Source organism: Dermacentor andersoni, chromosome 1 (assembly GCF_023375885.2).
Source record: "Dermacentor andersoni chromosome 1, qqDerAnde1_hic_scaffold, whole genome shotgun sequence".
NCBI classification, from domain to species: domain Eukaryota; kingdom Metazoa; phylum Arthropoda; class Arachnida; order Ixodida; family Ixodidae; genus Dermacentor; species Dermacentor andersoni.
This window is the reverse complement of record NC_092814.1, coordinates 121978581-122004685: the sequence shown is the minus strand read 5'-3', so window position 1 is coordinate 122004685 and position 26105 is coordinate 121978581. Positions and strand designations below refer to the sequence as shown.

General features: G+C 43.3%; 2 protein-coding genes across 4 annotated transcripts in view; one reads left to right on the top strand and one right to left on the bottom strand.

Annotated features, from left to right (window-relative positions):
* Dysb (dystrobrevin binding protein dysbindin) overlaps positions 1 to 26105 on the top strand; it is a 41566-nt gene that overhangs the window by 7278 nt on the left and 8183 nt on the right. The window contains exons 7-8 of the mRNA XM_050191219.3: positions 6115 to 6255; positions 12553 to 12666. Of these exons, the coding sequence (XP_050047176.1) occupies positions 6115 to 6255; positions 12553 to 12666 (255 nt within the window). The remainder of the gene's footprint in view (positions 1 to 6114; positions 6256 to 12552; positions 12667 to 26105) is intronic.
* LOC126544028 (transmembrane protein 231-like) overlaps positions 409 to 26105 on the bottom strand; it is a 38120-nt gene continuing 12423 nt past the window's right edge. The window contains exons 8-11 of one of the 3 annotated variants that reach the window (XM_055061978.2): positions 9825 to 9921; positions 5573 to 5941; positions 2814 to 2906; positions 409 to 956 (exon numbers count right to left, since the gene is read on the bottom strand). In XM_055061978.2, the coding sequence (XP_054917953.2) occupies positions 2828 to 2906; positions 5573 to 5941; positions 9825 to 9921 (545 nt within the window). In that variant the 3' untranslated portion in view covers positions 409 to 956; positions 2814 to 2827. Of the gene's footprint in view, positions 957 to 1240; positions 1777 to 2813; positions 2907 to 5572; positions 5942 to 9824; positions 9922 to 26105 lie in introns of those variants that run through there. The other 2 variants (XM_072286953.1, XM_055061979.2) reach the window with 2 other exon arrangements.

Genomic DNA, 26105 nt, shown 5'->3' with positions numbered 1-26105 from the left:
CAGTTCCCCACAGTCAAGTTCACACAGTGCACTGCTTATAGTGCTTGAAGTGCTTAAGCTGCACAGAAACTCGGCAGTTTTTTTTTTTTTATGTTGTTGTTTTTGTTTTTTCGGCTTTCCTTTTCTGTAGAGCCTTGAAAGATACTTAATCTTGTTTATGATCATTGACTATGAAAAAAAAAAATTTCTATCTTGTAATGTGCCAAGTACAACTAAGTTTTACTCAGCACATTACAAGATGAAAGTACACCAATAGCGATAATTCTCACTTTACTCAATGTAATTTCTTTTTCTAGTAGAAATTGTATGAAGGTGGTTTAGTATGCTTCTGAACATTGCTTTACTATTTATATCATGTGATACAGCCTAAACAGAGAATAGAAGGGATGTTCAGATATTAAATTTTTTTATTGAATTGAAGGTGAATGTTAGAAAGAAATTGTTCAAATATTTAATTGAATACCTTTCCATATAGAAAAGTAATGACAGAAGGTGCAGAAGAAATGCCATTTAATATCCTTTCAAATATGCAATAGTCCTTGTAACCATACGTAAATCAATGTATGCTCAGTTGCACAGCTCAGCAAGGTGCCACAATTATTATCATAATGAAAATAATGGAATACAGTAACAACACACAGCATGATGCAAGTTTGGCTTGTTATAATTTACAATAAAAGTCTTCTTATTTTCATTAAAAAAGGAAATGCAGTAAACCCTCATTATAGGGAAGGCACTTCACTCGAGATATTGCTTTATTCAAAGTTTTTATTGGCTCTGGCTGCTGTGCATTTTAGCCTAGTGATATGATGGCCACAGTAATTTTAGGCCGGAGTAGTATTCGAAGTGTAGCAGCGCCGGACTCCACTTATGAAATGCGAAGCAGGAAATCCACCCGGAACCACTTGGTGCTGAATAGATAGTAGTTCTTTGCTTTTGTTTTTCTTCCTGTCAACCTGGAAATGCAAAGAGCGCTGCGAAGGTCAGTATTCTAAGTGGTGGTAGTGTTTTGACATCATCAAAATTTGGCAAAGGTAATTAATGGCTTTGCGCTTTCTACGTTGCATTGCTTACATGTCCCACAGCGAGCACATGAAAGCTGCAGCTGTAGCACATTGTACAAGTGTGTATACCAGGTTGTTGACAAAGTGCCCAAGGATGATATTGTCATACCTGATTGCGGATGTGGACGCAGCTGTGTTGCTCCTGCCACAGACACAGAAATTGTCAATGTGTGAACAAAGAATCGTGCAAAACACCTTCAACATCAGATGCAAGAGCCGTTCTTCATTTGCTTTGAAACAAAGTGGAGTGCATTGGCAGCAGAGGAGGCTTTAGGAAGCGCATAAAAACGAGTTACAGCGATATTCTTGCTGCTCACCAAGCTTCCTTGCCATCGTACTATACCTGAAGTAAGACAGCTGTCACCGTTGTTGTACCTGCATTCCCCTCAAGTGTGTCCCGACATCCTAGGCATCAAGAAAGAAGCACAAGTCTCATTGGCAGCACATGATGTCCACAGCAGCTGCCCTAACATTTCCAGTGATCGTTCACTCGCTCTACATGAATGATTGCACCAGTCATCCCAGCTGAATTCAATATTATACTCAAAACCTCACACTTGAAATCCACAACAGCCACCATGCTTGTAGGCTGGCATGTGGAACTTCAGTTCATCTATCTGGAAACTAGCTCAACACCAACAGTCCATCTTCTGCAACTACAGTGCAGCCATCCAGAGCTTACTTTCAGCACTAAGCTTTGAATCCCATGAACCTGTAGCAAACATAAGGGAAATTCATTGTTAGAACACATCATTTTTCAGTGACTTCCAAGTCACTACAATGCAATTGGAAAGGACCAGGGAGATGCAGCCACCCAGTTTGCTCGTGATGTTGTCAACTGTGTTGCTAACCCATTTTCTAGAGTATATGCAGTGGGTAAACTTTGCATTGGTTGAATGTGAACTTTTAATGGCCCAATGGAATATGTCAGATTTCGCAAACCAGCACCTTCATTACCTGGACTACCATTTGCAGCTTACTCCGCCTTCTATTCAGCTTACCACAGCAAGACTTAACTCTTTTATATCGCCTATGGCTTGGAGTGGCATTCATGAATACATACTTCTTTCTCATTGGATAACCTCAATTTGGAAGTTTGTGGGTGTAGAGCAGGGCTGGGCAAAGATAGTTTGCAATTGTATCATGATATGATTTGTGATAATTGGGCCACAAGTATTTGAGATATATATACAAGATACTACCGCATTTATTGTATACGATACTTCGATACAATTGCAAATTTCTTATTATAGATCTATATAGTGTAGCAGCATATGCACAAAAATCTTTGCTTGGAAATTTGACCAACCTTGTTTCATTTGAATGAAATGTCTGTTAGTATCTCAAAATGTTTGTCTTTTTTGCTCAAAGTATAATATTTTCATTCCAAAACAATTTATTAGAGTTGATTTAGCTGGTTAACGTGGAAACTCTTTATACACTGCACTGTCAACAATTTTTGCTTGTAGCTTTTGTAATTGATGGGAGTCGCTGCTCTGCTGGCCGACCAGCTAGTGGGTCGCCATCTAATTACAAGAACGTCAATAAGACGCCTCTGCACCATGGCGTAAATACCACTGTGGAGTTTTACCCTGTTCGTAAATCTATTACCATTTACACATGTAACGTAGTCCAAAAAATTGCTTTTGGTGCTTGCTAGCAACAATCACGTATACAAAATAGCCGCCTTATGCCCCAGTCTCCCGGAAGCAATGCTACCATGCTTTGCTTCACAACAGTCAAACTTACATCCACAAGATCCTTCAAATCGCTGATGTGTGAAAGCCACTAGATGCAAGGCAACCCCATTCTTGGATTCTTCGGACTTCGTAACAAAGCACCCTGCAAGAGAAACTGCAATAATGACGCAATAGCGGCATCACAATTTGCGTGAAAGACGCCGCATGCATTGGCATACACAGCAAGTAGAGTGGCTACAAGCGTCATGTCACCGGTGCAACTAAAAACAAAAAATCAAGAAAACAAAAGGTCGGCTGCGTGCAGTGTTGAGACGGTGCGGGCGCTACCACGTGATGCTGCTTCACCAATAGGGTCGCGCAAACCTCATTGCCCACCCTTGCTGGAGGGCTCTGGTGGGAAGATAAAAGAATTTCACTCCCTTCAGTGTTATTCAGGTGGCTTAGTTGCAGCAGTGTCAGCTTGAAACATGTATGGTTTTGCATAGGGATGTTGTGATAGCCAGTAGCTTGTATCTTAAGATGCACGATACATTCTTTCATGTATCGGAAATACAGACTTGTGTCATGATACAGATACAAGATACCCAAAGAGTATCTAAGATAGTATCTGAGATACATGTATATTCGGTACTGCCCAGCACTGGTGCAGGGAGATAATTGCGGACTTTTTCATAGTATTTCCTTTTTTGGTGCAGAAACACCAGCCATTGCTCTTGAAATACTTCACAACCGTCGCTTGATGGAAAACTGATTTCTTAGATCCTGGTCCCAAATGAATGAAGCCTGAGCAGCAGCACCGCTGCGTTTCATTAAAAGCATTGAGTCTGCCTGACACACTGTGGCCATTGTTGTAGTGACTGGCAGAGCCAGGTGATGGTGCCACCATGAACTTCTAGATAAAAGGGAGCAAGCTGGAGCATTGGGGGCTCCATCAGGTTCAACTGACTGTCGTTATTTGAGGTGCGATAGTTGTCAGGTGCCTCACAGTGGACTTTGTTTCCTTTCTTTTCATATTTTCCAACCTTTTCCCCACCAAAGGGTTATCAACCAGACATTCGTTCTGGTTAACCACCCTCTGTTTCCTCTCCTATTCTTTCTAAGACCATCACTAGTTTTGAGTTATCCATCCCAAAAATGTGCTGCAAAATACATAGGCATTGGTATTTGAGTTAGTTTTGATCCTTACTGCACAAGAACTCACCACCACCAGCTTTGTTAACCCATTAGCTACCAAATATCATGCATGCTACATGGCCCTCTGTTCCATTATTTTTGTCCCACCACAATCTTTTGGGAAACTGTTAACTGGAGAACCAATGTATACCATCTTGTGGTATATTTTGTAGTCAGGAATCTTGAAACTGGTGCTAATGTCAGGATTCCTGTTAAATGAATATGACTGTTACTATATGCTTTCAGCTTTGCAAAAGAAAAGCAATAAACAAACCTGCAAAACCTAAAGTGGGCCACAATGTGCCATTAGAGCTGCACTCAAGCATGGGAGAAAGCACGAACACCAGCGTTCAAATATGGCCATGGTCATATAAACACTTTACAGAATTCTGAAGCGGTCAACAGAGCACTGCAAGAAAGATCACCCTAAATCGATGCTGATTAAGCAAGTAATTGCTAATGTCAAAAGCACTCTTTAGAATACTTTTTTGAGCTCCATGTTAGATGATCAATTAGCTTGTTCTACTTGCTAGCAACTTACTGTAGTGGCTGTAGCATTCTGCTACTGAGTGTGAAGTTGTGGATTTGGTTTCCAGCTGTGGCAACCACATTCTGATGGAGGCAGAACGCAAAACCATTCATGCAGCAGGTGCACATCGAAGAACCCCGGGTGGTCAAAATTAATCCTTAGCCATAGACTGTGGCTTTCCTTCCCTTTATTACCTTGACCCCATTATTCAGTCAGTCTTGCCAATAGACATGGTCATGCATGTTGCATGTGAGCTCCTTTGCTGTTTTGCTGCATCTAGCTTTCATAACACTGTATGGTACACTCTCCACCAATATGAAAGTGAACACTTCATCTTTCTTTGTTGAAAATGCGATTCGTGCAAACATGCAGGTCAGAACCTCACTTGCTACTATTCGTTGTTGTTCTCCTGTTGAAGAACCCCACTTATGGAAGTCTTCCTCACTACAGGCGCACACAAGGAAAATTGCCATATATTTGAACATAATTCTGGTGTTCCCTTTCATATTGCCAGAGTGTGTGCATTCAGGCACTCACTGTGAAAGCTAACAGCAAAGCAGCTCAAATAAAGGCATAATGTTGTACGCCATGCGAGAACTAATTAACATAAACATAACAAAGTGCTACTGCTTGGCTTACTGGCGGGGCTCTTTGGTTTACATCACACGGGAGAATCGAAAAGAGACGAAAAATTCAAAGGTAGTCGTTGATTTTTTTTTCTTTTTTTTTTTTTTTTTCTGTACACTCGTACAAAGACCTTTGCTACGTTATTGGAGGAGGATATAGGTACAGTGATGCCCCTTCATTCACAAGACATTTTGCAGCTTTGTTAACCCTTTGGCTACCAAATATTACGCATGCTACGTGGCTCTCCATTCTATTATTTTGCCCCCATGTGTACACTGCAAAGTTTCGCTGTTGTGTTTGTTGTACAATGGGCTACAGTAATAAACTCTCAAAAATTGTGAACAAATAAGTTTTATTCACAATATGAAGCAGCACTTTTCAGTTTAAAACCCTAACTGACACTCAGATTTATTTTTGTGTGGAAAAGCTTGAAACACTGAGGCATGTAGAAAGCAGCACTGCACTTTTCATATTCTCACCTGCTAAATTTGTTTTCCTCTTTTGTCCCAGCACATTTTGCACTGTTGTGACAAAATTTGTTTGCCAGGATTCGATGGAATGCAGTCACTGTGCTGCTACAGGCACATAGATGTTGGAATGCATGCACAAAGTGTCTACAAATATAAACGAAATATTTTTTAGATTGTACCACCACTGAAGCGGACATAATGCTATATGTTGCAGAATCAACAAATACCGTTTTAAACCAATCCTGTGAATCGCTCGCTTTGACAATGTGGTCGAGGTTCTTTGAGTCTGGGGTTTGCCAGCTTTGGGAGCCAATGGGTGAAACAGTGTTGTAGGGCACATTGAAAACATTAGAGATCCACTGTTGGCAGTCTGTGAAACTTGTATTTAGAGAAAGAAATTATGCAAAATGTGTGACACTGAAAAAGATTTATTTCAAGTATATTGAAGAAAACATGAACACCCACAATACCACTTGTTCACCCTTATTACAAAACATTGCACTTGCTAAAAAAGTAGCATGAAAGATATAGCTCTTTGGTCTTTTACGTAGACAAACTGGAAGAAGACCACCAAACGCTGCTTCGACAGCTGGAAGAACAAGAGCAGGAAGTGCTGCGAGAACGGCAAGAGACCTTTGGGGAAGTCTTTCGCAGGGATCTTGAAGCATACAAAGAACAAGGGACACTGCACCGTACGTACACATTTGCTTGTTTCCTATATTCATGATGGAGGCACCTTGGTATATTTGTACCGAGCTTTACCTGCTCTAGGTAACTTAGAAATATGCAAGAACAGTGACTTTTTTGGTGGTGGTGGTGTATCATACTGGTACAATACTGAACCAATACTGTGAAAGGGGGTTAACTAAAAGGTCTGACTTTCTTTATTAATCATATCATAAGAAGCCAACAAACAAAGACACCAAGGACTACACAGGGGAAATTACTTGTACTTACTAATTGAAATAAATTATATACGAATGGAACACCTCGGCTTCGTGCTCCCTCACGGCAAGATCAGCACGTCGATGACGAGCCCTTGCTTGAGCGAGTTCCTGGCAGCATTCATGAAACGCCACCTGTTCTTCAGCCGAACACAAGACGCACAGCCCGCTCACACTGCCGTTCCTTCAACGCAGCCTGCTCTTCGGCAGAACGAACCAAACGTGTCCTCCCCATCTGACTGCCGGGCCTGAACTAGCGAGAAACGGTGGGCGCGAGGCGAGCGAACATGTGATCACACCCGCTTTCCCTCCTCCGGAAGGAGGGGACACCTGTGATTGGCTTGCGCCTCGCGCTGCATCTATGTCTTCATGCATATAAAACCTCACTTTAAAGGGCGCGTATGATGAACCGACAGTGGCTGAGCGTGATGGTCTCACAACCCGGAAGTCAGTGGTTCGAATTCGCAGCCCAACAAGCAATTTTTATTTTCGCGCGGCTTGAGTTTTCTCATACAGCAACACCGATGCAGATATGAGTGAGGCAATACAAGCTTCGCTTGAAAATATTGCTTGTTTACTGTTGTGAACTGCCCACTTCACAAACAAACCATTGTTTGGATTGTAGCATTCCTCAGCTAATGCTATGCAAACTACTGCAGAATACCAGCAGTATGATAGTGCTCAAAGCACGGTACTTCGAACTGGGCTTTCTCACATCATTTGCACCAGATCCTGATTTCCTTGCAAGTGTTCTTTCCATTGCTGTCCCATTTCAGGTAGCCGACAACACAATGGTGCATTCATGTAGGGATCATTAGCTGCCATCTAGTGTAAAAAAAAAATCTTAATAAAAGCGCAGACAATAAAACAACTACTTCCATCTATGCATCTATGTTGGGAAAGGAAAAGACCCATTGATGGCCTCTTTTCATCACAAGCCACTCAAAAAGTGGCAAAATGCCCGTGATAAGATCAACACGTCATAAGATAAATAGTGGCAATCACTTGTGATGAGCTGAAATGGTCCAGAGCTCTTAAATCTTTACTTCTCATTGAAAAAAATGGCCCTCTTTTTGAATGTTTTAGGAAATATGTTTTATTGAATACACCCTGAGGGACTAGGGGATACATTAATACGTTATAAATCAGTATGAAGCTAATGAAGTGTACTCTCCAAAGATATAAAATTTCAGAAATGCATGTTAGGTTTAATATAATTTGTAAAAAACAATCTTTACTGAAAAGTACCGGAAATGTTCACAATGTGGTAACACATTGTGAACATGTGATAACACAAAATTAACAAAAGAATAAAATATTCTGAAATATACAAACTCTTTTCACTTGAATTTCCGACAGCACATAAATGTTTCAATGCTCTAGCTCATAAGCAATGTGTGCTACAAATTTTTCTTCTGCCTGATGGAAACTGCCTCTTACTGGTAGTTCCCAAAAATGTTTGCCAAAAGACATAATGTCACACTCTGGCTGAGAGCAGCAAACCTCCACCACATGCACTAGAGACACTGTAAGTAAGACCTATATTCTATATTGTGCCAACATCTTCATGTCATCTCACTTGGCACAAAATTTAGTTAGTCATCAAAAGGCAGAAAACAAAACTCTCTGCAAAAGAGCTGATGGTTGTCCAGGCTGGTCCAGGCTGGCTGGCCTACATATGGGGAGTGCTTAACGCCTGCTTCACCTCCACCACGGGTCGGCCCGGCATTGCACTATCTTCGGGATCGGCCCACTTATAGGGAGTGCTTAATGCCTGCTTCATCTCTGCCGCGGGTCGGCCCGGCATTGCACTATGTCCGGGATCGGCCCATGTATGGGGAGTTTTTTGCTTACCACGCCAACAATGACACAAAAATTTCCTTGGAGGGTAGAGGTATACAGCTTCGATGTAAAAGTGGAGACCTTTGGTGCAGGTCCTTATGTGTCCTGATGTGTGCTCAGAGATGTAGTGAGCCGAGACATTCAAAATGCTCCTGCATGGAGTGGGCTTCCATATCTGGAGCCAGTGTATATATGTAAAATAAACCCTTTTTCTTTAGCTCCTACTCCCAGGCGTACTCATCCCTGTGGCTGGAGGATTCCTGGCCTAAACGCTACCTCAAGCCGCAGCATAGCGTGAACTCTTAAAGTGAAGCTTACTTTGCGAACCTCCTGGACTTTTCTGACTATGGCTGTGTGCTACTGTCTTGCAAAAAGCTCATGCGCAGGGCAGCACTACCATGTTTACTAACCTTGCAGGTGTACTGGCTACTGGCCTCATTTTCTACGGAATCGCTTCGTGATGAAACATATGCTACCTAAATATCCTCATTGCAACAGATATACATCATTAAGAGCGCAATTCCTCTAATTATACAAACCTTTCTATGCCTTCTTTCCTAGGGTTTGTGGTTTGGTGCATTTGCTTGGTCGGTCTTTTGTTGAGTAAAGTGCAGTTTACTGTTGCACTATCTCCAGGATCGGCCCGCTATAGTCGGCGCGCAGCGCCTGTGTACAGTGTCATAGCAAAGGAAGCCAATCCCGGAGACAGTGTAATGCGTGGTCACATGGTGGGGGTCCAGCAAGACGTGGGCTCTTGCTGTCTCTTCACTGGCAGGCAGGTAATCGCTACGACGCAAAGCACTGTGCAGAATATAATCAATTGTGTGGCATTTATTTAACTGCTTCACAAAAGTTTTGCTTCTGGAGTTCCAATAGGTGAATTGGATTTCCATAATTATTTTTTTAGCTCATAATATGCATAGAATGAAGTGCTAACGCCTATGTAATATAAAGACTGCGATTCTAAACAGTAATTATGGTGCACTTAATAACAGCCAACTTCTGTACAGTAATCCTAGTGCATCCATATCTAGTACCAAGGTTTCACCACCAGTCAGCGCAACATATCGTATATCACGACTTGTGCCAATTAGAATGATAATTCCATCTTAAATCATTAACAGCATGCTCGATTCTAATACTATTATAAATCATGGCCTGTTCATTTCCACCAACATCTCGACACATCCTGTGGTCCCATTAAGAATCACTGCCATGTGGCAAAGAAATAAACTACTCAGAAAATGAAAGTTTAATCCTTAGACTGCATTCTAGCGGACACTTCATATGGGTGCCACAAGCCTTGAAATTGAGCGTGGCACTCCGTGATTTGTGTTTAATGGTCGTGGTAAAAAACAGCTTAACACAGTGGCATGTCTTGGTTGTACGTATCTGGGCAACCTTCCTGTCATAGTTTGTAGGAAAAGTTACGACAATATTGGCAACACCTGAATTAGTAGTGAGAATTGGCTTACTCTTTTCCTACTATGGACAAAATGGCCTTTTTTAGTGGCATGAGCATTGAGTGACACACTTGTTTCCTGTGCAGCATTTCCGGTTCACCTCCTGAGACTGGGGAGGAAATTCAAGATGTATCATAAAAATTGAAAAAAATAGTACAGTACAAAATTCATGGGTTTCATTATAGATATGCTATCAGAGCATAAGTTTAGTTACAAGTTGAGTTACTGAAGTGTCTGGAATAATTAGAATTAATTAGAAATCACTGATTACCTTACACCAAAGCACAAAATCGTAGACTTAGAGACTCGCCACGTGAGCACGACTTTAGCAAAATTCCTGGAAACCCAGAATTAGAAAGCAGAAGTAATGACGTCATAATGACACCACACACAAAAAGGTGGCATAATATTTAACCGGCTAATTAATGGAAAACAGTTGCCTCCGAGTTCAGTTTGTGCGTTGCGTTTGCCTAAAGTTAACCTAAAGAACACCAATGCCGAGGTGCAAGTGGCATCAAGAGACACCCAAGTAAATTATTAGCGTCGCCTTCCATTTTTTTGGAGGCTTTAGTAATGAGTACTTATTGAATATATGGTCATGGTTGTAGTGTGCTATATATCAAAAGAAAGCTAAAGATATGTACTTTCCTAAAATATAACTTTGAACGACATGTCAGGGCATAGAATGTAAACTACTTTGTGGAATACAAACTTTATTTAAATGTGCAGGAAACACTTCCAATTTTACGCCGATAACATCTAAATAAAGAAGAAAAAAATTATGAAATATACAAAAATGTTTTCACTTGAACTGCCTATAGCTCATGAAACTTTCACAATGTTCTAGCGGTGTGGTCTTAGAAGAAAAATGGTTTCTGCCTAGTGGAAACTGCAAAGTCTTTGTGGTAGATTCCACAAATATTGGGCAAAATCTCACATTCTGCTGAGGCAGGGGCCGCAGATCCCCACAATATGCTATAGAGAGACTGTAAATCAGAGCTATAACATTGTCAACAATTCTATTACATCTCAGTCGGCACAAGAAATCAGTAAGGCTACGTTCACACTTGGGAAATGGCAAGCGGGTGGAAAAGCCAAAGCGGCCGGAAAATCTTTTCCGCACATGTACAAGATGTTCACATTTGTTTTGCCACTGCAGCAGAAACCACTGCCGCTTTCGCCCACATCCATCTAGTTTGCGTACGTTTGTCCGCGTGGTGGCACTGTTCATCACACTATTTCAAGACATACGTGCATTCATTGACCCATCAGTTACTAAAAGCTATCATTTCGCGCAACTGGGCGTGTCATTTTTAACTTTCGTCTACCACGGAAGATAAACAAGAAACAGCTTCGATAGTTTTAGCTAGTTGCTTTTCCTAAAGATAGACAATGAAGAATGGAAAATGTTAAATTTTACGACCGGATGTTTACATGCTAGTGCAGCTTCTGGTGAAGCGGATCCATTTGCCGCATCGCTGTGGTGAAAAAATCAGTCAGAGACCGATTTTTTTCGCCGCCTAGTTTTCCGCCCATTTTTCCACTTAGGCAGGCGGATTTTGTCGTGTTTTTCCGCTTCCGCCTGCTCCGAGACCAAGTGTGAACATAGCCTAAGTCATCAACAGGCAGGAAAGGAAACTCACTGCCAAACAACTGATAATCTGAGCTGCTTCTGTGGGTTTCCATCTAAAACATTGTCCCATGACCTGACGTCATCCTCAGACTCACTGCTGCAATATAGCATCCAAACAATTGAGTGTCCAAGAACACTGTATAATTGCGAGACCGTCTGTTTTGCGAGGGCTTAGTGCTGAGCTGCAAGAGTGCCTGTCGTCTTCAAGATCACTGGGTGCACACATCTGTGTGCTTGCTAAATGTCGCCTCTGCATGGCAAACAAAAATAAATATATAAGCGGCACAGAAAATGAAAGTCTATTCCTTAGCCTATGCTGTAGATGGCGCAGCAAGTCAATCAAGAGAGAGGAAGTCTTAAAATTTGTCACGGCTCTTGTGGGTCACCTGTGACCCATGTCCAATGGTCGTGGTAAGGAAAGAGCTAGACTCTTTGGAGCAATTTTCAGATTGACAGAGAAAAAATAGCCACTTTCCTCTGAAAATGATAAATATTTGTCATATACATGGTGACAAAAAGCAATTGTACTGCAGTTGAAACTCGATATAATGATCATGAATATAATGAATTATCAGATACAACGAAGCAATCTTAAATGTTTCTCGCTGATATAAGCCTGTAACAAATACATGTCTATAACGAATATTAGATGTAACGGAAGTATTTTTGGGTCAAGAGTGCTAAAGAGTTATGCCTACTTATTCTCACTCTTCTGTGCACCATACCTAGCCAAACCATAAAGCTTCAATGCGAGTGTGAAAAATGCACCAGACTTCACATAGCACAAGTGTTTCTGTAATCTGAATGAAACACTTGCATTTGCAGCTCATAATTGCCTTCTCTCCCTCTCTCTCTCTCTCTCTCACCCACTCTCATGTGCACACAGACACACACTGCACCTACATATAATAGCCTTGCCTGAAAGAAAGAATTGGCTTTTTTTAATATTAAAGCCACTGGTGACCATCATAGCATGCAGAAAGCAAAGCATGGCACCATGTTATAATTAGAACAAGCTGATGCAGATAGTTCATCTTTGCCACATTTTCCCCAATGGTACATACATGACGTTTGCTAAAGGGGCAGGTGCATCAACTTCTCATGCAGGAATTGAAGCTGTGCATGATGCACAAGTTGACTTGGAAGACATTGACCTGGAAGGGAACGATGAAGAGCGCGAAGCGCTGGACGAGTTCTTGGCTGACGTAATCTCTACCACAGGTTCGTACCCCAGCACCTTTTCTTACCATCAATATCAATCATCAATCAATCAATCAGTCTTTATTTCAGACATAAATACAATGTTGTAGGTATGTCCACGAGGCGTGGCAAAAGGAAACGTATGTTTCCTGACAAGGCCTTCGCCTCGGGAGTACACATCAGACAGCATTTGCACTAAATCAAATACAGTGTGCAATCATATAATACCAAATAAGTAGAACAAAACGTAGATATTATAATACATAGGGAACACAAGCAAATGTACACTTGACATAGATTATAATGAACTGAATAACACACAAAGAGTAACAAGTCATACAAGGTAGTGCAATACGATTGTGTCACTATGTAAATATGAATATGAAGTTATGAATGCACTACATATATGCACTACATACAACGATGAATTTCATTACCTATTACACACAGGTCAGGCACCAAATTAAACCACATAGCATCGGGTATTTTTGACAATAGTAGTTTTATTTTCCTTTTGTAATGCCAAATAGTTGTACTGTTGAATGTGTGATCAATTATAGAAGGATGTCTGCTACAAAGAGATATTTGGTTATGTATTGTTTGGGTACCATAGTTGGTGCGGGGTCTATGTCCAACAAAAATATTCGTACAGAAATTATATACTACATCCCGCTTTAAATATCTTTCGAAGAAAAGTGTGTAGTTATTCTTGATTTGACAATAAACAAAAATTCCTAGAGGTTGTAGAATCATATTAGGTTGTTTCCTTTATTAGTAGAAATGACTTATAAAGTGAGACTAAAGTGCCATTCTGACATGTTCCAGGGTTCCAACTCATATACAAAGCACACAAATAGAATATATTGTTGCAGGAAGAAAGCAGGCCCATGAGTGTAAAATAATGTATATTTACAACTGGTGTATATAGCGTTCAGGCAACGGCCAGTCTTCGTCTTCCTCTAGTTCATGTCACCTTCTTCTTTCCCTTCACCGTAACATCACCCTCCTGGTGGGATTAGCTCCGTCCCGGTGCAAGTTATAGAGCCTCACTTAATGGGGGGACATAAGGCTTGAGCCTGGCGACTTGAACAACATCACTGGTGATGTTGGGAGGCACTGAAGACTGACCGACTGGGGCGATCTCGTATGTCACGTCGGACAGTTGACGTAAGATCTGGTACGGGCCAGAATAACGGGGAAGTAGTTTTTCCGACAAGCCGACGCGACGTGAAGGTGTCCAGAGAAGGACAAGGGGACCAGGTGAAAAATGGTGGTCTCGGTGCCGAAGGTCGTAGCGTCGTTTTTGAGAGGCTTGCGAGACTGTGAGGTGATGACAGGCGACCTCTCGGGCCTGGGCAGCTAAGGCAATACCATAGCGAGTGTAACTAATGCTGGGTGATTGTACTGTGGAAGGTAGCAATGTGTTGAAGGGCAAGGTGAGGTCGCGGCCGTACAGAAGGTAAAATGCTGAAAATCCGGCAGACGGGACAAGTTGTATGCGAAAGTGATGTATGGTAAAGCGACATCCTAGCCACGGTGATTGTCGGAAACGTACAAGGCCAGCATTTCAGTTAGTGTGCGGTTGAGTCGCTCGGTGAGGCCGTTCGTTTGAAGGTGGGACATGGTAGCAAGCTGGTGTTCTGTAGAACAGGAGCAGAGCAGATCGACGACCTTCAATAGAAAGTAGTGGCCACGATCCGTGAGTAACTGGCGAGGGTCGCCATGGTGCAGGATGACGTCGTATATTAAGAAGTCGGCAACATCGGTAGCGCAGCTGGTTGGCATCGCTCGTGCGATGGCATATCTCGTGGCATAATCTGTTGCTACAGCAATCCATTTGTTTCCTTTAATGGAAATTGGAAAGGAGCCAAGGAGGTCGAGGCCCACACGGAAGAAGGGCTCTGTAGGGATATCAATTGGTTGAAGCAAACCAGCAGGAGGCATAGCGGGCGTCTTCCAGCGCTGACACAGGTTGCAAGAAGTGACATAACAGCACACAGAGCAATAAATGCCGGGCCAGAAGAAGCAGCGCCGCAGGCGGTCGTAAGTATGAGTGATGCCCAGATGTCCAGCGGTAGGAGCGTTGTGGAGTTGCTAGAGCATGGCCAGTCGAAGGTGCTTGGGAAAGACTAGGAGGAGTTCCAAGCCATCAGGACGAATGCTACGACGGTCTAAAGTTCCATCGCGCAAGGTGAACATCCGGAGGGACGGGTCATTGGGCGAGGAGCTTTGGCATTCCATAAGTGTTCGAAAAACAGGATCTTGGCGTTGCTCGTCGCCACTATGGAGGAAGCCAGAGAGGGATAGAATACTGATGTCCGAGTCTGCATTGGTATCGTCCAGTTGATCGACGGGATTGCAGGACAGGTAGTCAGCGTCTTTATGCAGGCGCCCTGACTTATACATAGTAGAAAACGTATATTCTTGTAGACACAGTGCTCAACGTGCAATTCGTCCAGTTGGATCCTTCAAAGAGGAGAGCCAGCAGAGGGTGTGATGATCGGTTACGACGCAGAAACTCCAACCGAAAAGGTACGGCCGAAATTTCGCGACCACCCATACGAGCGCGAGACATTCCCTCTCGGTAATGGAGTAATTTCACTCGGGCGTGGAAAGAAAACGGCTGGCGTAAGCGATGACACGGTCTTGGCCCTGTTGACGCTGAGCGGGGACAGCGCCGATGCCATAACCACTCGCATCAGTTTGTACTTCAGTGGGCGCAGAAGGGTCAAAGTGTGAGAGAATCGGGGACGTTGTATGCCGCTCAATCAGGGTAGAGAAGGCTTTCTCCTGCAGTGGTTCCCAGTAGAAAGAGACATCTTTCTTAAGAAGGTCAGTGAGAGGGTGAGCGATGTCTGCAAAGTTTTTCGCAAATCACTGGAAATAAGAGCATAAGCCCAGAAAACTACGGACATAGTTTGTTGAACAAGGTACAGGAAAATTTCGCACGGCATGAACTTTCTGTGGATCAGGTTGGATTCCGGCAGTGTTTACGAGTTAGCCGAGCATGTTAATTTCACGGCGACCGAAATGGCACTTGGAGGAGTCTAGCTGAAGGCCAACCCTGCGAAACACGGAGAGTATGGTTGTGAGGCGCCGCAGGGGGCTCTCAAAGTTCGGCGAAAACACAATCACATCGTCGAGGTAACAGAGGCATGTAGACCACTTCAAGTCACGCAAGAGAGAGTCCATCACGCGCTCGAATGTAGCTGGCGCATTGCATAATCCAAAGGGCATGACTTTAAATTGGTACAGACCGTCCGGTGTGACGAAGGCAGTTTTCTCGCGGTCCATCTCATAGATGCTAATCTGCCAATAGCCGGAGCAGAGGTCAATTGATGAAAAGTATTGGGATCCATGAAGGCAGTCAAGAGCGTCATCAATGCGAGGCAGGGGATAAACATCCTTCTTTGTTATTCTGTTGAGGTGACGGTAGTCAACACCGAAGTGCCATGAGTTGTCTTTTTCCTTTACTAAGGCAACCAGGGATGCCCACCGGCTACTGGAAGGTTCAGTGATGTCCTTGTCCATCATCCTGTCTACCTCTTTCTGTATGATGGCCCTTTCTGTTGCGGAGACACGATATGGCCGCCTATGGATGGGGCTGGCGTCACCGGTGTTGATTTGATGCGTGACAACAGATGTCTGGCGCAGTGGACGGTCGTACAAATTAAAGATATCCTGATAAGATGACAGGACGTGACGAAGAGCTGTTGTTTGCTCGGAAGGAAGGTCAGGGGCAATCCTTACAAACATCATCCGCAGGCATCGAGTACGAAGGAGTGGCTGACAAAGGTCCGTTGGTACTGCGGAAGGATTCAGAGGTCAAAGAAGAAATCTCAAATTCTTCCAAAGGAGTGATATGTGCTATGGCGATACCGTGTGGCAGCATATGCGATCAAAATCCAAAATTGAGGATGGGCACGCAAGCACAGTTTTCGCGGATCTGAATTAAGCTGCTCAGTAGGGCAATATTTCGCGACAAAACCACGTCAGTAAGCGGCGACACAACGTACTCGCCATCACGTACGGGAGGACAGGGCGTCAGAAGGACATTTGTAGCCGCCTATGGAGACAGCCTTGCAAACTCAGCAGAACATAAGCGGTGTGAAGCACAAGTTGGTTGCGTCGGCAGGAAGCAGCAGATCCAACTGTACAACACCTGCGGAGCAGTCAATTTGGGTAGAGTGTTTCGGAAGGAAGTCGAGACCAAGAATTAGGTCGTGCAGACAGTGCTCAAGGACGATAAATAAAACAACGGTATAATGGCCCCCAATGGTCACATGTACTGCGCACATTCCAAGAACAGGTGAAGTACTCCCATCGGTGACTCGCACAGTGCACGGTACGGCGGGTGTCAGAACCTTCTTGAGCTTTCGGCGGAGAGCACTGCTCGTAACTGAAAGCTGCACTCCTGTGTCAACGAGAGATGTAACAGGAATGCCATTAACTTCAATGTCCAGTAGGTTTCCACGTGTAGGCAGGGTCAGCAGAGGATTTGTGGGCCAGGTTGGAGTTGCAGCTTCACCTCCAGGGGCTGCACCGCCTAGTTTTCCAAAATGAAGCGACCGGTTGCAGATGGGGACGAAGAGCGGTGAACGAGAGGCGAGCAGGACCTACGACCTTGCCGAGACAGGGAGCGGCTGGATCTAGGTGGAGCACTGTCAGCGTTGATGTTCCTAGTCGGCATATAGGGCGAGAAAGTACAATTGTCTGGCACTTGGTGGTTGTGACTCGGAGATGACCACCAAGGAGATGACAACCAGTGGTTGCAGCAATGATGGGCAATGTGTCCAATACCGGAACAATTAAAACAGGCGGGTCTATCATCTGCTGTGTGTCAGTCAGCTAAGTTGCAACGGAGTGGCGAAAAGCTTTGCATGTGGGAGCGAGCAGCCAGAGAAACCTGGTAGGTGTTTGTATGGTGGACTGAGCAGAGAGATGGAATGCCCAAACTTGCTATTTCCTCCCAAACGACCACTTGTATAAGGGAGATAGCAGGCACGCTTTCCCAACAGTTGGAACGAACAGGAGCCGGTGCCATGGCCTCAAGCTCACGGCGAACGATGCGCGTTGTATCTTCTGGTCCTGTTGGCTGAACGAACCGTGGTGGGTCTTCGCAAGAAGATGTCGCGGCAGTATTGGACATTCTGTCGAAAGTTTGAGCGACACGGCTGCCCTTCGCTTGTTCGAAGCGCTGGCACTCCTTTATATTTGCATCCACAGTGGCACAATCCTTACACATCAGGAGATTGAAGGCATCGTCTGTAATACCTTTTAGTATGTGACCAATCTTGTCTGCCTCGGTCATGTTGTTATCAGCCTTGCGTCAGAGGGCCAGCACATCCTGTATGTACACGACATAGGATTCTGTGGACGTCTGAGTGCAGCATGCAAGTTCTTTTTTTGCTGCCAGCTGGCAACCAACAGGCCTGCCCAACAAGTCTCGCATTTTTTCTTTGCAGACATCCCAGCTCGTTAGGTCAGCTTCATGTGTATCGTACCATTGCTTCACAGTTCCTCTCAGATAAAATATAAGGTTTGCTAGCATCATTGTTGGATCCCACCTGTTGTTGTCGCACACTCGCTCGTACATCGTAAGCCAGTCCTCGATGTCGGCGTTGTCCGTGCCACAAGATGTCCCCGGGTCCCGCGGATGAGTGAGGATGACCGTTGGCACGGGCTGCTGAGGCGTTGTCGCTTGTGTCGGTTGATTTGCCATTGTGGCAGCAGGTAGATGACGTCCGCTGCGAAGTTCCGTGATTGTACCTCGCATCTTCCTCCAAAATGTTGCAGGAAGAAAGCAGGCCCACGAGTGTAAAATAATGTATGTTTACAACTGGTGTATATGGCATTCAGGCAACGGCCAGTCTTCGTCTTCCTCTACGTTATGTCACCTTCCTCTTTCCTTTCACCATAACAATATGTGTGATGGCGCAACAATGCCATGTGCACTTAGTGAACTGCTGCGCACCACAAGCTAGTAAAGACTGTGTGATCGGCAGATGCCCAAATATATTTACTGACTGTGCGAAAACTCACTGCAGTCATGTTTCATTGCATTTCTGCGTAAAGCATTCTTATGTCAATATTTGTCCATGCAATTCTTTAAAAAGAGTGCATAAATATACAAGTCCCAGCACCAATCCTCTATAGTAGTGCCCTGATGAGCAGCTATGTATTAAACTCGGCTTAGGCTTCTTCGAGTCCCTCTTTAATGTGCAGTCCATACTCTAGATGATGTGTGAATCCACAGGCCACGACGTGAATTCAAAACCATATGACAACTCAGGCTATAGTGCAGAGGAACACACGTGATAGCGTGCATTTGTATGCGCTAAAATTTCCATGGCTGGCTTCTTGTATTGACTCAGACGGCATTTGTAAGAGGGATGACCGATGCACTCAGTGCACAGCACCATCTAGTGCTTACTGCAACTCAAGTATGAAAATGCCAACTCTTCATTTACACACGTCTCCATGTCCACTTCTTTGACAATGCTAGCTAGCCAAGCCTATGCAACATAGCTGATCTAAGCAGAAGGCATCACGTGGCTCCAGTGGTGCCTACTATAATGTACAAGGGGAAGTCAAAAAGTAAAGAGACTTTTAAGAAAAGCTGCATTTATTCTAATGATAGAAGACTGAAACGTACATTATTTTTCTACATAACCTACCTGCACTTCAACGCACTTTGGCCAACGTTTCGCAAGTTTTTTGATTCCCTCAGAAAAAAAATCGTTTTGGTTGCATCTGTAACCAATTTTGCACTTCATCAATGACTTCTGCATCGGTTGCAAATCTTCTTCCTCTGAGTGCTTCCTGCAATGGTCCAAACATACGAAAATCGCTTGGAGCCAGGTCTGAACTGTATGGCGGGTGTTCCAGCAATTCGAATCCCAACTCCTTTATTGTTTCGGCCATCCGTTTGGCAGAATGTGGCCGAGCGTTATCTTGCTGCAGGATGACACCTTTTCGCAGTTTTTCACGACATCTGGATCTGATCGCAGGTTTCAGTTGAGTTCGCAACTCATCATAATAGTTCTCACGGTTCACAGTTTCGCCTCTTGGAGTGAAATGAACGACTACCACACCTTCCATGCCCCAGAATAGTGTTAGCATAATCTTACTAGTTGATGGTTGATGTCTAAATTTCTTAACTTCTGGTGATGATGAGTGTTTCCAAACCATGCTTGCAGCCTTACTTTCCGGTTCGTGATGATGTACCCAAGTTTTATGTACAGTAACAATTTGCTGTAAAAATCCATCTGCCTCGCAACGGTAATGGGCCAAATGCTTACGAGAGGTGTCCAATCTTTGTGCCTTATGCTGCGCTGACAGTTTTTTCGGGACCCATCTTGCACACACTTTCCGAAAATTTAGCCTGTTGTGTAAGATGGAATACGCTGAACCATGACTGATATGTAAAGTATTGGCGATTTCGTCCACTGTGATTCGTCTGTTTTCCATCACCATACCCTCAACGACTTTCATGTTGTCCTCAGTCGTTGACGTTGATGGCCTGCCCAATCTTTCCTCATCACATAAAGAAGTTCTTCCCTGTTTGAAACGCTCTATCCAGTCGTAGATCTTGCTTCGCGATAAACTGTCACCATACTGTGCTTGCATTCAACGAATAATTTCCGCAGGTCTAACACCCTCCGCAAACAAAAAGCGAATCACTGCCCGCATTTCCTTCTTGGTGCAGATCGACAATGGAGCTGCCATGTTTAAAGGTCTGCTACATTCTAATGACTAATGCCTGAATAAGAGTGACACATTCCATAGAAGTGCTGCAGACGACACTATTTCAGCGCTGGATACTAGCAGTGTTACCAAACCCTAGTGCAAGAAATTGCAAAGTCCCTTTACTTGCCCTCGTATACATACCACTAGTACCCAGCTCATGATTGATTGGCAGTTAATAGACATAATCGGGAATTTGAAATGTACAAATATCTGTTCTTGTTTTGCCAGCGTACTTTCCTTAAAAAAAATTCATTTTTGTTATTCTAAAGCTCATGAAATGTGGTATAGAGACCCCAAATTCAAAATATTTCAAACAATTAGACAAGGCATGTAATAATCATTAATGTCCCTTTAAATGATGTTTTCTTGTTTATTTAAATAAACACATCTAATATTGGCAAAAAATGTGTGTGTGCAGTACTATTGTGCATGCTCAAGTTCTTAAAAGGGTTGCACAAATGAGTGTACTCCTTAAAGGGGATCAAAATGAAAAATGTCACAAATGTAGCATGGTAGCATGAAGCTACAAAGGAAGCGCTTATGGGTTTCTCATAAAAAAATGCCTCGCAGTTCAGGAAAAATTTGTCCTGGTCTGTGATGTGTGTCTTTCTTTTTTTTTTTTTTTTTGACAACTGCGAGGCATTATTTTTGAGAGAGCCTTAACAGTATCCTTTGTAGGTTCATGCTACATTTGGGTGAATGACAATTTTTTTACTTCATGATACTTCTTCCACCTTGCAGGATTCCGCAGAACTGATTTGTCCTAGTCAATGTCCCAGTGCTTCAAGTTGTCGATTAATTCGTCTTCATACTGTGATCTGCTAGCCTGCTGGTTAGCTCATATGGTAGAGCAACCACTCCAGAAAGGCATTGGTCACGGGTTTGTATCCCGGACCAGGACGAATTTTTCAACTGTTAGGCGTTCCTTGTGAGAAACCCACAAGGGTTTCCTTTGTAGCTTGAAGCTACATTGAGGTGGACGATAATTTTTCCCTTTCATAATACTTCCTCCTCTTTGTGGGATTCAGCAGAGCTGATTTGACACACTCGGTGTACTGCTGTATAAAATGTCCATCATTGTCCATCCATCAAATCCATCATTGGGCAAGCCTGCCATCTGTACCATTGTGAGTAATGAAATAACATCCGATACGTAGCAGTTTAGAAGGCAATGCCTGGCAGACTTTGGCCTTTAACTTATGACCCATGTGATCAGTGCACCTGCATTTTTAATTATATGAAGCCAACACACTGTGAAGCCAAGGAGAGCATAGGGGAATGTTTTTCAAAATGATTATTAAAGTGAGATAATATAGGTCGTCAATTCCTATGGTGTTAGTACTATTTGTGCTCCACTTCTTCTATACAGAGCATTCTTTTAGTGACACACTGCAATCCAACAATACTGGTAGATCTTAATGGACCTAATGACAACTATTGTTGGGGAGTGCATAGTTTTTATTATTACCATTTCTCCCCATGGAGAAACTCCCTTAATCCTTGTGAATATGCAGGGGGGGGGGCAAAGATCAGGAGAAGACAGGACTGTGCAGTAGGAGCCAAGTTGCAAAAATGCACCTGCACTAAAATACTCACCCCCCAACCTCCCTTCCTCCAAAATAACATTGGAGTAAGTTCAGTTGAAGAACTTACAATGCAGCTGCCCTTAGCATTATGCTCAAGGTAGCCTTGAGTACAAGTACAGTGGAAAAGCAGTGATGGGAATTGCCAGCATCATGGCTCCTGCTAGACAACTGCATATGCACTCTGAGCATGGCGAGACTGATCTATTCAAGGGCCATCAGTTATTTTTCCCAAGGGACCACATGATAAACTGGGACTTGCAGGTCCTGACTAATCAGCTGACCTAATCTCTGATCCACATCAATAAACTTAATGGTTTTAATTCTTGCAACTGGTAAGAGTATGTTGTAATCTGACTATGCAGATCTGATACAGGCATATTGATAACACTGTTTCATTGAAAATAAATATTTGACCAATGTTTGTAGAAAAAATTTTTTAAATGTCTAAAAAAACAGATATTAAACTAAATTCGTACAGCGGTTTGAAAAACCGCATGTCATCTCATTTTCCAAATAGTACATCAAGGAGCACATTTTTGTACAGATTGTTTTGCACAGGCGATTTTAATGAGACCATTCTGTTCCAATTTTTTTTGTACTGAGCGTGCCTGTGTTCATGGAAGGTCATGATGTTAAGAGTTCTGTAGCAAGCCAAAATGGGGGCACATTGCAAAAACACTCGTGTGCTTAGATTTAGGTGCACGTTAAAAGAACCCCAGGTGATCCAAATTATTCCATAGTCCTCCACTATGGCGTGCCTTATAATTGTGTCATGGTTTTAGCACATAAAACCCCATAATTCTTTTTTTTTTAAGTAGAAGCACTGATGGCACCACGAAAATTAACCAAAATCAGGCTGCTTGCAAACATACAAACATCAAGACACCACGTGTTGCTCTTTAACATGTGCATTAATTTGCAAATTTCTTATAATTACTCACCTTCCATATTTAAATAGTTACTGCTTTTTTACTGGTACAGAATGTGCATTCTCTGGAATTTTTTTTATTATTATTTTCATTGTTTGTCTGACCAAAAGCTTAGTTGACAGCTCACCATTGGCCCACTTACTTTTGCTATACTGCCTCGTCTAACGCCAGTTTATGCATGCAATATAAACCTACATCCCACAGAGCAGTCAGAAGCACCTCTTGAAGGGGCAGCGCAATATAACGAAGACAGAAGGCAGGAACACGCAGGACAGCGTTGTCCTGTGTGTTCCTGCCTTCTGTCTTCGTCATATTGCGCTGCCCCTTCAATATGTTCAACCAGTACCAACTCGTCCAAATGTCGATTCTTCTACTGTCAGAAGCACATATTGAGGGCCTCAAACAATGTGTCCAAGTGGCGACTTTCTCACCTTTTCTTTTTTAACCTGATAGTGTTGCATATGGGTCGCAAGCCCCAAGGGTAGCGTTGGCCTGGCGGCCTGGGGCACAACTGGAAGCATCCGAAGGTCCTGGCAAAGGATGAGTCGATTGCTAACAGAACAACTTGTTTATTATAGCATCGCAAAAGAGCGGCCGGTCAGGTCGACCGAAGTGGAGAGATGGGAGAGCACGTTACTCGACGGAACAATTCGGAGCCTCCCTCGGTGTCCGTGGGCTGCTAATTTTATACTCTCGGAGTCGAGGGCAAGAAGGAACGGCTTGTGAAAGGCACACGTGACGGCGCCGCGCGGACACATTGAGACTAGAAGGTGACGCATCCGCCGGGCCGGCGCCGGTCAGACCTCCTCGCTTCACAGTTGGGGAGCTCCTCTCCCCGGCTGCCGCGCTTTGACAAGCGTGGGCACCAACATGCACACACACACACGCACACACACGAAAACACGTGGCATTGAAACATGCCTGGACGCGCATGGCAGGAGGCGTTGCGGCAGCGCTGAACGGGCCAAAATGTCCGCCGCTTTGAACGAAGCCCCGGCGTCCGTTGCATTCGCGCCGGCTATACTGCGCGTCGTAGGCGAAACGTAACAATAGTCGCTGCCTTTTGACATTCTTAAGAGCATCACATGCATGTATGATCATTTGGGTAACAGTGGGGTTAAGAACTACCTAACAGCGTTGCACTGTTACAGTTGTATATTGTACAGCAGACGCAAAGCTTGGAATTCCTGATAATAATGCACCTTGGCAGTCCGCGTGCGCATAGGAGTTGACAAATTACACGTGTTTAACAGCACATACCTTTACAGAGAAAGCAGCAGCAAACTTGGTCAGAAAATACTGACAAGTTACACATCGGTAGATCTCAGTGACATTTTCAGTGACATTGGTAATGCCAATTTCACCAACTTCAGGGAACTTATCTGTATAAACTTACTCAAAGCAAGTACACCTCTGGCATCCTGTCCCTTCTAGATTTCCAGCTAACGAATAAAACATTTTCGCAAACAATATGTTTGGAAAGATGTCGAAGCCTTAGCAAAAATTTTTAAGAATTTGTAAAACATTTGTAAGATGAGCCCAAATTCATAGTAAACATTGCAGAAAATTTGAGACAGTTGGTAGGTATGTTTTGTTGTGTATCTTTTATGCATACTACTTTTGGGTGCTTATTCATGCTACACTAGCTATTTACGACACAGAGTTCACTAAAAAGGGTCACTAAATTTAACACGGCTTTAACAAAGTAAAAGTAGTGCCCTCTTGCTGTCATTCACTCATTATTTCTCGCAGGCAGCAAGTTCCAGTGCTCTATTGAAATGTTTTGTAGGGAGTGTGACATGGTGGAATGCAGTTGACTTGCAAAGTACATCCAAGATGCAGCTTCTGCCAAACTTTCAAAGCCAACGTATAAATGACGAGAGCTGTCAATAGGCACTGTACTGCTGTAGTGCTGCAAGTCGTTCCTTAGCTCATTAAAGTGAGGAGAACTATTTGTATCATTCTCAAGACCTTTGGAGCATTGAAAGTAGTACATGGGCCCTCAATACACAGCCGAGCATCAGCTCCAGTCATATGAATAGTACCTCGAAAAAAAGCTGTTGAAGCCTGTGCACCGAGAAAGCAGATTCTGCTGCATTGCCCCTTTCTTGTGGTTCTGCCCTGCAATTTCATGCTGAAGAAAGTAAACAAAGGTAATGTAATTCTGATACCTGCACAGCTATTGGTATTCATGTTGTAACAAACAATAACTCTACATGAAAAAGCCCGCTATGGCTCGTAGCCCAGATGTCACACCTGCACGCCGTTGAGGTGAAACACAAAAATATTCTGATGCTTAAATTTAGATGAAAAAAAAACAAACATGAGTAGTTGAAATTAATATAATCTGAAGCCTCAGACTACGCCATCACTCATAATTAGCAGTGGAGCTTTGGGTTTTTTTTTAGTTATATCTATATTCGTGATAACTTCAATGCCAGATCCATGTTAAAAGTGATAGCGGAGAAACGACCAGGAAACGCTATGCTGTGGTGAGAACAGACTGCAATACTGGCACTATTATTTGAAATTTGATAAGGAATTAGACATTCACACCTCGTCAAAGTAAGTCGCACAGTGCCTTTTTTTAATACTGTAGCCATTCAAACCATTCTTTGAACAAGGTCACATTTTCATATTGTGCACCCCCCTTCAATTTCCAGCTCCCTTAAGCAGCGTCACTGCATTCTCAGAAGGATATGTTTCTTCGAAAACATTTATAATTGGCTGCTGAATACTTATTCTGGGTTAAAGGTCAACTATGCAATTACCAGCCCTGCGGCTTTGTCAAGATTGTGTTAGTGGTATATACTACCCAGTTATAACAAATTTAGCAAAAGTGAAATTTTGTTGCAGTTGACCTTTTAAGTGTACCAAATTAATTTAGCTGAAACAGCTTAACTGAAGCATTGTTGCAAAGAGAGCACTCAAAAACTATTTAGGACTGCAGATGCATTGTGCCTACAAGCATAAAGATGAGCAGTTGTTTTGACAAATACATGTTTTATGCAGTGTCACCGTGCCAGACCAACAATCTTAAGGTGGGACAGCAAGGATAGCACACCACCTCCAAGCAATACAAGGGGGAACACAGAATTTATTTTTAAGCAATTACGTTTTATATAAGGACTTTACCCGATATGTGTGCATGTGCTAAATTTTCTGCCGAGCATTTTCGCTTGTGGAATACTTCTAC